Source organism: Heptranchias perlo, chromosome 23 (genome assembly GCF_035084215.1).
Source record: "Heptranchias perlo isolate sHepPer1 chromosome 23, sHepPer1.hap1, whole genome shotgun sequence".
NCBI classification, from domain to species: domain Eukaryota; kingdom Metazoa; phylum Chordata; class Chondrichthyes; order Hexanchiformes; family Hexanchidae; genus Heptranchias; species Heptranchias perlo.
The window spans coordinates 11,839,233-11,851,566 of record NC_090347.1 but is presented as its reverse complement, the minus strand read 5'-3'; the positions used below and the strand labels follow the sequence as shown (position 1 = coordinate 11,851,566).

At 42.8% G+C, this 12,334-nt stretch overlaps 1 protein-coding gene across 1 annotated transcript in view; it reads left to right on the top strand.

The window, feature by feature from the left end:
- LOC137341448 (dynein axonemal heavy chain 17-like) overlaps window positions 1-12,334 on the top strand; it is a 574,489-nt gene that overhangs the window by 300,727 nt on the left and 261,428 nt on the right. The window contains exons 37-38 of the mRNA XM_068004561.1: window positions 5,927-6,084; window positions 8,583-8,721. Coding sequence (XP_067860662.1) covers window positions 5,927-6,084; window positions 8,583-8,721 — 297 coding nt within the window. The remainder of the gene's footprint in view (window positions 1-5,926; window positions 6,085-8,582; window positions 8,722-12,334) is intronic.

Sequence of the window (12,334 nt, the reverse complement as noted above, 5' to 3'; positions counted from 1 at the left end):
GGATGGGGTGCCAATCAATTGTCCCCTATTGAAAGATAGCAACAAAATTATAATTCTTCCCTTTTTGTTCAACTTCCACATTTAAATAGGAATGCACTCCATCTCGTTGTGGAAAATCACTCTCAGGCTAGTCCTTTCTCACTTTCACACTTGAAGTCCGAAGCCTGAGGCCAGCCCAAAATTGGGTCTCAGGCCTTTAACATTATTTGGGTGGGCTGCCGGCGCCTGCCGCACCTCCACAGGCAGCTTGCCCATTTTATAAAGATCAATGTCTAGCCGCTTACCTTACTGGCAGTGGCCCGAAGGTAAGTCCTGGAGGGGGAGGAGAACCGTAGGAGGGCCAATTGCAGCTGGCAGCAACCCTCAGGAGAATTCCTGCTCCTACTGGCTCCATATCAAACTTTAAAAAAAACATACCTTTTTGGTGGCAGCTGTTTGCTAAGCTGCATCCATGCCTGGAAAACCTCAGAGGTGCAGATCTATGCCCTGCTTTGCTCAGAACAGCCCAATTTCCCTGAGGGGTCCTAAAATGGGCTGCCGATTCGTTATCGCCCGTTTTGTGCTACTGCCGAAGAACGATTTCACCCCACAGAGAGATTGAATCCTTAAGCAGACCTGATCTGAAGTCTCTGGTGATGGGGTACTGTCTATTGGGTCTCCTCTTTTGGTGCAGCCTTATCCTGCGTGCCTGTTCCAGTCTGCCTCCATCAGGACATATATGGGAACATCCAAGGGAACCCCATAAGATCTCAATAAAGGAAAGGTGGGAAAAAAAACAATTTCCCTGTCAGAAGCTGCTGAAAGGCAGATTGTAGAATTTTTTCTTAGCAGCACAGCAGAATTTGTTTTTCAAATTACTTTAGTCAAAGCCGAGAATCAGCCTCCTTTATTCAGGCCTGAGTCAAGTTAGGTGCGATACTGGCTTAAATGATGGCATTTCTGATGGATCAGGTTATCTGTCATTATCCTGTCATTCGCATGTATCCACCACTTTGGGAGGGCACATCTTCCATCCACCCCAACTTCTGCTAGAATTTGTGATGTATTTTAGAAGGGGAAGAACTCTGGCTTGTATGAGAACCGCCCTGAGTCCTACCACAAATCCTAACCTGCTCCACCAGAAATGTTCTACTTTTACTCCAGAAAAATCAGAGAATTTCTAGGCTCGGTTCTTATACTCAAACTCAAAGGAAAAGATTTAATAATACTCAATTTGCTCTTTGGCCTGAGAGTTAAAGCAAGTCTTACTGAACCTGATCCCAAGATCTCTGTACGGAGATAAACTGAGATAGAGGTCAGGATTCCTTTACAGCAATTTGGATGACCAGCTGCAGTCCGATTTTAAAATTTCAAAGTGCCTCTGGGCCCGCTTCTGACTATATACTGCCTGCGTTCTTTGCGGATTGGGCCTGGACCCAGTCCTGGAAGCCCGAGTGGGCCCCACCTCCACTGGCCATTTGGCAAGTACACCTTCTTTCATCCAGTGTACCAGCTGCCCAGTGGAACCCAGGCCAGGGTTGAGGAAAATCCCTCAATCCGGCCACGCCCTTCTGACATGGTGGATCGTATTTGGAGTTGACGGAGGTTCTGCCCCAAACAAGGCCCTCTGGAAACTATTAGTGGAGGTTTAGATTTGGTGTACTTAGGTCCTGGCCTACTTCATGGGCCTATATACAGGTCACAGAAACTGAAAAGTTCACATGTTATATCAGCAATTACAGTTTTTGTTCTGATTTTAATAGAGAAAGCTAAATTGTTTTGATTATCTGGGTGATAGAAACAGTAATCTCAATTCTATTTGAAAAATAAAACTCTTGTTGTGAACCTGAGAAATATATAGTAATCTAGCACAGTAATTTCAGATACGTTGGGCTCGATGTTACCAGGGCTGCGGGTTCGTGGCGGGGGGGCTATTGGGCGCGTAAGCTCTGTCAGCTGGAGGAGCTCTATTTAAAGGGGCAGTCCTCCACTGACAGATGCTGCAAGAAATAGGAAAAATTACAGCATGCAGCAGCCCAGGGGGAAGGCTGCTCCCAGTTTAATAATGCCTCACTCCAGGTATCATTAGATGGGGTGAGGAGGAGGTCGGGGGGGAGGACAGAGATCTTCCCCCCGGCGGGCAGGAGGAAGCGGCCTGCCTCTGCCACTAGGAAGGCCTGGCATAGGAGGTCACCTGCATCACCAACATATCGCGCACCTGCATACAGTGCAGGAGGCGCTGCAATGACCTAAGTAGGTCAGCCAAAGTGAGTACTCTTACTCATTCCCCTACACTCCGTCTGCCACATCACCGCCCCACCCCACATCTCCTTCTGCACTGCCAACACTACTTTGTCACATCACCCCTCATACCCACTCAAAGCTCATCCTCATCTTACCTGCACTTACTCACCTCGCCAGTACTCATCCCGCCACTACCACTCAACCCAATCCTCATACAATCTCATGGCTCGATCTCATACTTACCCTTTCATGCATCTCTTTCACGGTCAGCCTCACTCAACCTGCCACTACCTGTGCTACAGCCACAGGGCATGCATCACATATGTGCAGTAGGCAGCGTAAGGCAAACGTGTTGTGAGCCTGAAGGGGATGCACAAGGTTGTTTGAGGGTTTGTCATGGTTTTTACTTCTATTTAATTTCTGACCAACTGACATCACATATTGTATTGGCACCACTACTGCCACGTCTTTGCGAATCTTGTCTGGTTTGTGCAATAATGCCCGTTTCTGAGGATCACAATGAAGACCCACACCTGATGCCACCCATTGTGTCACTGCAAAGTGGGTGTAGGTGTATTTGCAGGGCTCTTTTGTGCAGACGACTGAGAGACGTCGGCGATGTCCCCGGTGGCACCCTGGAAGGATGCGGAGGAGAAGTTGTTGAGAGCAGTGGTGACGTTGACAGCGACAGGTAAGAAGATGGTGCTCGGGCCAGCCGGGAGCAGCTTGGCATGAAGGAGGCTGCAGATGTCCACGACTACATGTCGAGTGACTCTGAGCCTCCGTGTGCACTGCTGCTCAGAGAGGTCCAGGAAGCTGAGCCTCGGTCTGTGGACACTGTGGCGAGGGTAGTGCCCCCTGCGACGCATCGCTGTCTGCGGTTGCCCTCCCTCCTGCTGTGCAGGTGGATGTGTCACAGCACTGTGTTGTGGAGCTCCACGTGTCAGAGGTGGACGGCTTGGCCGGCGAGGCTGGTGATGCTGTTCGCCCTCCGAGGAGGTCATGACCGCAGCTACGGCGGCCCCCATCCAGAAGATGTACATCTGAGGGGGTCCGCAAGGTAGGTACATGTCTCTGGACCCCGGGGTAAGTGTGCAAGTTGGTGAATTTGACTGTCAGGAGGAGGGTGGTGGAGGCCAAACTTTGTCCCAAGTGACAGAGTGGCCTCCTGCAATGAGTGAGGGTCTCCTCCCCCACCTGTCAAATAGACCTTTGCAGCTGCCACAGGCTGATAGCTGCAACACGTCCATTTGAACTGGGAGTGTTTCCCCCAGTATGAGGTCTTGGGGCCTCAATTATTCACAATATTTATTAACGACTTAGATGAATGCATAGAAAGTCTCATATCTAAGTTTGCTGATGACACAAAGATTGGTGACATTGTAAGCAGTGTAGATGAAAACATAAAATTACAAAGCAATATTGATAGATTAGGTGAATGGGCAAAACTGTGGCAAATAGAATTCAATGTAGACAAATGTGAGGTCATCCACTTTGGATCAAAAAAGGATAGAACAGGGTACTGTCTAAATGGTAAAAAGTTAAAAACAGTGGATGTCCAAAGGGACTTAGGGGTTCAGGTACATAGATCATTGAAGTGTCATGAACAGGTGCAGAAAATAATCAATAAGGCTAATGGAATGTTGGCCTTTATATCTAGAGGACTAGAGTACAAGGGGGCAGAAGTTATGCTGCAGCTATACAAAACCCTGGTTAGACCGCACCTGGAGTACTGTGAGCAGTTCTGGGCACCGTACCTTCGGAAGGACATATTGGCCTTGGAGGGAGTGCAGCGTAGGTTTACTAGAATGATACCCAGACTTCAAGGGTTAAGTTACGATGAGAGATTACACAAATTGGGGTTGTATTCTCTGGAGTTTCGAAGGTTAAGGGGTGATCTGATCGAAGTTTAGAAGATATTAAGGGGAACAGATAGGGTGGATAGAGAGAAACTATTTTCGCTGGTTGGGGATTTTAGAAGTAGGGGGCACAGTCTAAAAATTAGAGCCAGACCTTTCAGGAGCGAGATTAGAAAACATTTCTGCACACCAAGGGTTGTAGAAGTTTGGAACTCTCTTCCGCAAACGGCAATTGATACTAGCTCAATTGCTAAATTTAAATCTGAGATAGATAGCTTTTTGGCAACCAAAGGTATTAAGGGATATGGGCCAAAGGCGGGTATATGGAGTTAGATCACAGATCAGCCATGATCTTATCAAATGGTGGAGCAGGCACGAGGGGCTGAATGGCCTACTCCTGTTCCTATGTTCCTATGTTCATAATGGTACAGCAGAGACACGTAACCAGCACTGATGCTGAAGGTCTGCAGGTCCAGCTGTGGGAAGTGCACCAAAGTAGGATGACCTTATTTGTGGCTGAAGGCCACCTTCCATAGAGCTATAGAAGTTTGCAGAAGGAAGCCATTCCGTATCTGTGTTGCCTCTTTGCTCAAGCAATCCAAAACTAATCCCATTACCCTGCTTTCTCTCCATAGCCAGATTGTACAGCTAAGCATCTGCCTCTCTGCTTCCCAGACTCTGGTCCCCACATCATTCCCAGGCAGGTGTTCCAGGGCCTGTAGAAATATTTGGTGGCATCTTGGTAAATGCAGTCAAACAGCTAACACTGGCTCTTGATCACCCTACCAAGCTTTCTTTCACTCAATACCATGGAAACATAACATGTCATGATCGAGGTGTTTCTGAAGAACTTCCCAACGTATAGGTTGGTTAAGCATTCATATATGGTAGTGATGCCACTGGAGATCTACTGGTGAAGCTTCCTTTGAAAAGAAAAGCCACACCAGTACAATATCTGTCAAAGCAATGTAATGTCATAGCTCTGCAAATGCGGGTGCTGTCAGAAGGCCACAGAGCATTACTTGGGCAGCTTGACCTGCTTGTCATCCCTCTGCAAGTCTTCCACTTCCTACGAAATATGGTCTGCAGGATGCTGCTTCGCCAAACACCTGTGCCCCGTGCTCCCGGCTGGATTAAATCTCCTGTGCTCGCCTGGGCTTCCTGTGAAGGGCACGGGACCAATTAATTCCGCCACGGCTACCCCTCTGCTGATTTATTTTCTGCACAGTCTGCGCCAAAAATGCAGAATGCATAGAGTCCCAGAAGCTATGGTTCGCTGTTCCGGAATCTAAGGGACATGCTAAACTCTTAAGAGGCTCTCAATTGCCAGTAAAAAAAAGTCTATGGGCAAAAAAATTAATAATTAATAGCAACTGGCATAAAAGCTTATGAAAGAAAAAGAAACAAAAACAAAATATATAAGAAGGATCTTTAAAAGGCCCAAAAACATTTAAGTTGAATGTCTGTAGGCATTTTAAAGGTCCTCCATCTGTTGATTCACCCCAAGGCATCCATGACCCTCTTTGGGCCAGAAAATGGAGCAGTGCTCTTCTTGGACATGCTAATGAAGCTTCTGCCAGCTTCATATGGGACCTTCAAATGCCTGCCCAGAAAATGAAGCAGATCTGAAATTCATTGATAATCTGGCAGAACTGATTTCTGCTGGATTTTGCACTAAAATCTGGGTGTAAGGGACACAAAAATCAACCCCGTTGATTAATGCAAAGAAAAAGATGACTGAAGAGAAGATAATAAAATGTTTAAAATGGAAGGTATCCTACTGAAGCTTGATGCAATTTTAGAAAGTTAATGACTTTGATTATACTCTACTACAAATGTTGCAGGTGAAATGTATTCAGGATGCAATACGTGACAAGAAAAAAGAATTTAATTTTCTGGGAGAAAATATTGTTCTCATCCCTACAGTTGGCATTTTCATTACAATGAATCCAGGTTATGCAGGACGTACAGAACTGCCAGAAAATCTGAAGGCATTATTCAGGTAGTGTAACTAATTATTTAATTTTAATATGGCTCTGTTGTGTGCCGTCTATTTAAAAAAAACATATATAATAATGTATTTACATAATATATTGAAATCAGTAAGTGGGCCATCCATTCCCTTCAAAAGTGGTAGCTCTATAGTATTTCCAATATTAAAATGTAAATAACTGTTATGATTCTCTGCCATCCCTATGGGTGGTGCTTTAATGGGATTCCTTATTTTAGTCTGAACAGTGAAGTGTCATGGTTCTTTGTCATACCATCACACGGTGCTGTATTATCCTTTGTCCCCCTCAGTAACTGACGTTTATAATATCCAAAGTAAAGTTTTAAACAAAATAATAGATTCAAAAAATATATATTTCACCATATCATAAAATTTACCCATTAAATTGATTTAGTTTTTTTAATACCTTCCATAAAGTTTTAACTTCAAGGCCTCAGTCAGTCCCAAATGCATGGGCTTTGTTACTTTTGTATAACACTGTGATTCTGTTGGCTGTATGCAAGTTATATAATTTGAAAATGTGCTATTTATCTAATTTCCTAAGGGTACAGCCCCTTTTGGTCAGCTGAACGGATGGAATGTTTTTCTTTAGTTTCTAGCAGTGTCTCCTCAGAGATTTGGGATTTTGGATATTATAAACTTCAGTTACTGAGGGGGAAAAGGTTAATACAGCACCGTGTGATGGAATGACAAAGAACCATGACACTGTTCAGACTAAAATGAGAAATCCTATTTAAGCACCACCCATAGGGATGGCAGGGAATCATAACAGTTATTTACATTTAATATTGGAAATCCTATAGGAGCTACCACTTTTGAAGGGAGTGGGTGGCCCACATACTGATTTCAATATATTATGTAAATTACTTGAATGCACAACCTTCTGACTCAGTGGTGAGAGTGCTGCCATTAAGCCAACTTAACACTTCTTTAACCCTGGACTAGATACTAAAATTGTTTCCCGTCCCCTCAGAGTTTTGAGGTATGGGAGAATAAGGTATTTGATGATATAGGGAAGAGGAAGCATGTAGAGTGTCATATTTGGAGCTTAGGGGGAACAAGGGGGGAAACTTGAAATAACTGCTGATGATCATGGTGGTATTGATAAAACAGAGAGAGACATGAAAGGTTGTGACAGGGAGACAAATTGGAGGCTGGAGTTGAGAGAACTATTATTTATTGTCCACCGATGGTGCAACTGTGAAGTAGTTATCCAGCAGGAACAGAATTACTAAACTGTTTTGAATTTTAAAGAATAAAAAGGCACAGTCCCTTTGGGAAACTTGAAACAGCCATAACAAGAAATATTTATGTAAAAAAAATGAAAAAAGCTCTTTAACAGGGAATTATGTTTGCTTGACCTATAATGCTCTTCTTGTAGGTCATTGATTAGGTCATTGTGATTATCTATTCTTTCAGATTCTTGTGCCCAATCTTTGTGCTAAACATATAACAATCAGGACAGAGAAAAGGCTTTGCTTCTGCGCTGCCAACTAATTTAAACAAAACTGCAGCCAGCAAATTGGGGAAAGGGATTCACACTCCAAACCCTGTACTTATGAACATATATTTTTGTGGTTTGACTTTATTTCTCATGGAAAATTCAAATTTTATTTGACTGATAATGTCACTCTACAGTAACTCATTTTTCATGTAAATGGTTCAGCCTTTATATCACAGACTCCTGAGACTCATTCTGACTTTCAAAAGGCATACTTTAATCCTGATGATAGACAAAGAAAACAGTTTTTATTTTTTCTCTGTTTAATTTTCTCTCATTGCACTTCTCTCTTGAATTGAGTCACTCATGCAGGATACATTTCTATTTGCAGTGATAGCCTTCTGGTGCCTCACCAAAGTGGCCTATGTTGACCTTGTTAGAGTCTGTCAATGGACTATTCCAATGTGGGGACTATCATGTCAAGCCGAGTTCTGTTCTCACCCAATGTCTACGTACAGACATACTTTCCCATGGATCATTGGGACAGATTTCCTCACCAGTAGTCATTCTATCTTTGGTGCCTTGGTGAAGGCTGCTTTGGGGAACAATCTCTTTCATTGATGAAGATCTACTTCACAATCCCTCACTGCAGCAACAGGCTATGTAAAATACCCTAGACATAGGTGCATTACCCATGACTGAAGGGTTCTTGCTCACTGGCTTGCTTGGTTACATTTGTCAAGGTTCCTCAGGAATTGCAGCAGTAGCTTCTCCCATTGTCCTGTGATGATAAAGGTTCTTTGATGAGAAAATGGAGAAATTGCTGGAGGGTCATAATTACCATCAGAACCTTTGGGCAGTTCTGGTTTTGCATCAGGGGGCCAGGCTTCCCACTTGAGTTCCATCTGCCAGACTATACTTGAGGCAATGATAGCATCAGTAATCCATTTGTAGGTTACTTTTTTTAATGTAGCAATGTATACCCTGTCAATGAGTAATGTGTTTTCAAATTTGTAGAGGTATGGCTTATTGTTTACTTCTCTTTTAGACCCTGTGCTATGGTTGTACCAGACTTTGAGCTAATTTGTGAAATCATGTTGGTTGCTGAAGGCTTCATTGATGCCAGATTGCTTGCCAGAAAATTCATCACCCTTTACACACTCTGTAAAGAGCTGCTTTCTAAACAGGTAACTTCTAATCGTTGTTTATTTTAGTAGATTGATCTTCCCACACAAAAAAATGAAAAAAAGTACTTAACATTAATCTAAAGTACTAAGAAAGTTACTCATTTAAGCTATTTTTGTTAATGGTTCTGTGTTCCCTGATCCATAAGTATTCATTAGTAGCAACAAGTACCAGCTGCAGTTAGTAATGTCACTTTCTGTTTACAGCCTTTTTGCCCTTTCCAAAGAGGCAAAAATTAGTGAGTAGAATTTTCCCAATATTTCTCTTATTATTACAGTCCCCATCATTTATACTGCCCATGCTTAAGGCGGGCAACCGGCAATTTCTCATAACCATTTCCATCACCATAGCAAACAATTCTAAAGGCGCCGTTTACTATGTATGAAACATGCCGGCTATTTTGTGCAATTCTTCAATGTGAGCTGATCAATTTCATCAAACACCGAACCGGAGTCATGAATCAAACACTGAAATGGGACGGAGAAACTACTTTGCTGAGAATTTTCCAACCAGGTCGGAACAAAACCTAGAGCTGGAGTTAAAAGGTTTCTGATAAACACTTCATGTTGAAATTGACACAGTAATATGACACTGGCGGATACTGACGGGCAGATTTGAATTGCTCTGAAATCTTCACTGATCCTATATCTTGCAGCAACAGACAGCAGCAGAGACAGATCATTAATTTAGGAAAGAAACTAGTTCATCGGGACAGAGTCTGACTGACGGGAGGGACACAATACAGTACCTTTACTTGAATTTGATTTAGCTTTGTAACCTTTAATACACTCCGAATTCTCTGGAGGATGTCTGGGGCTAATGTTGGTTTTATCATCCAACACTTATAGCGGGCAAATCGCATTCGCACGAACATAAGCGGTGGGGACTGTATATACTTTATCATTTATGAACATAAAGCATGAAATGAGAAAAGGTGATTTGGTCAATCAGGTTTATTCTTTCACAGACCACATAAAATTTGCCTCCTCATGGATTTTACACAATGTCCATAAATTGCTCCAAGTGGCAAATGAACGAAGCTCGCTGGTCCATAGATTTATACTCGCCCACTAACTTTCTGAGGTCTTTACTGTGGGCACTTCCTCTAATAGGAAGCTGAGAAGAGCCCAGTGTTAACTCCAGTGAAGCTAGGACTCGTGGAAGAAGGGAGAGGATTGATCTCTCCCCTGCAACTTAAAAACCAGGAAGTGAAAGCTACTGCAATAAAATCATTTGTAAAAGCAGCAAAAAAAAAGGGTAAGAAATAATCAAATTAAATAAAAGAGACAGAAGGAAAAGGTAATTTTTTTTAAAAAAAAATTTAATTTTTAAATAAATGTTTTTAAAAAATTTTTAATTAAAAAAAAATTAATGACCAGAATCTATTAAGATAAGGAGTAATGAGACTCCACATTTTTAAACATTAATTTTTAGTTGTTTGGCAGTCATTAAGACTGCTGTTAAAACTTAGTTTAGACCTGGTATATATAATCGTACCTGATTTGTGGCGATATTAGTTAGTTTCCAGCTAAGCAGAAGAACAAGTTGGCGCTGGTCCGTTGATTCTGTTGATTACAGCTGACGATATCCCTATGAGGCGAAGCTGTCAGATCGCTGGCGAACCAGGAAGAACAAGTTCCAGATTTCTGTGTTTGTCTGCGCATGTGCGAACGCCGGAACTTGCTCTTTCATTTGGCCACCAACAACAGTAAGCGTTGTTGAGCTCACCGTTCTTTTTAAAGCAATTTTCGGCCCAATATATTTAACAGGAGATTTTCCACTACTGGCCCAGTTATGGCATCTTTGCCTAATTGATGAAGCAAAACTAGCTAATAGCACCGTGAAGTGGTCGCCCCCAATTTTCGATGCTCAGTTCATTTGAATAATTATTCATAACTGTCTGAGCAGCTTTGGCCTAGTGCAGGGAGCAAGCCTAATGGGAAACAATCTTTAAAATCAATCTTTACCAATTTCCACTAATAAGTTCCTGATTTTATTTGTTGGTGGTGAATTGGTAAAAATTGATTTCCTCCCAAGTTTGAAAAAAAATGTGAAATTTCTTGTTGTTGTCCCAACAAAATAAGGTCCAGTAATGCATGCACATCACATCTGTGCTTTCATAATGACAATTTTGTGGCCCTGGTCCCAATTTTCAGTAGAGAAACAAAGGCAGTGCAAATGGATTTTTTTTGTTAAGGGGATTTGGGTATTCTTTAGGTGTTGCTGTGAGGACAATATTCTTGATACTGCAGATACTGTTAGTCTTTCATATCTAATTAGATGTGGACTAAGAACAGCAGTACAGTGACACAGTTACTACAGTGAGGGATAGATTTTGCCTTTGTGCAGGTATAAAAAGGGTGATAGTGAATCAGCAGCCCGTTTGACATCTCTTCCGATATTTATTTCCATTGACTCAAGTCTTCAGGTATAAAACGGGCTACGGATTCGCTACAACCTGATTTATGCTATTGCACAAAGTCAAAATATACCCCTAATGTCCTCTAAAGACTGAGGTCACCAATCAAAGGCTGACTCAGGTCACACAGCTTTTTTAAGTTCCTTGATGGTTTTCTTGGCCCAGAAATCCAAACGCGCCCAGAATTGGGTGCACAGGGGGCCAGGTGCACGCCAGTTAATGTGTATGCAGGCAGCACTTAATATTTGTGCTGCCTGCTGATTTTAATGATCCCGGTGGGCAGCCAGCGAAACTCACGCTACTCATTGGCTGAATGCCTTTCAAGGAAGTGGGGGAAGGGGTGGTTAGAAATAGTAGCAGTTAGTATCTTAAATATATTTAGTATTCTGTATTATTGGCTGTAAACTAAATGTAGAATGGTACTGTTAATGCTAATTCAATGTATAAAATACAGCTATTACAGTAGGACTATAGATTTTCTCTTGGAATGTATAACTGCAGTTAAATGTTAACTTTCAGTTTAGTTTTGCTATAAAATGTGCATACTAACTTTACCTTAAACAGTCAAAGCATGCAATTCTTCAATTTTTCTGAGATAATCAATGACGCCACTTAAAGGCAGGCAGCACCTCAAAGGGGAGACGCATTCTGGCTGCAGACACCCTGGAAGAATTTGGTTAAGAAATGGCTGAAGGAGGGAGTGAGCGGGCACCAAGGTGGAGGGAGTGGAATCCCTTTCGATTGATAAAGATGTCAGGCTGATGATTGGAAGCATGCAAGGCACTGTGTGTGCAGTCATTTGCATCCTGCACCATGGGGAAGCCTGCCATGCATACAAAATCTAATATCTCTGCTTTGTTCTGTCCATACGGAAGGAGATGTAGGTGTTCCACGTGGCATAGAGAGCCTTGGTGACCTCTCTGATACATCTGTGTACTGCAAACTATGAGATGTTGCTGATATCACCTGCTGCAGCCTGAAAGGAGTCTGTGGCATAAAAGTTGAGGGCTACGTGACCTTGACAGCCACAGGCAGTGCTGTCCGTGCCCTGGTTTGAGGCTTGAGTTGTGGCTGCAGCAGGTGACATAGCTTGGTAAGCGAAGGTGCCTTATACATTGCTCCTGAGTAAAGTTGATGTAGGAGAGGTGCTTCCTGAATGCCTGCTGTGCAGTGCCCTCCTCCCTTTTCTGGCAGCT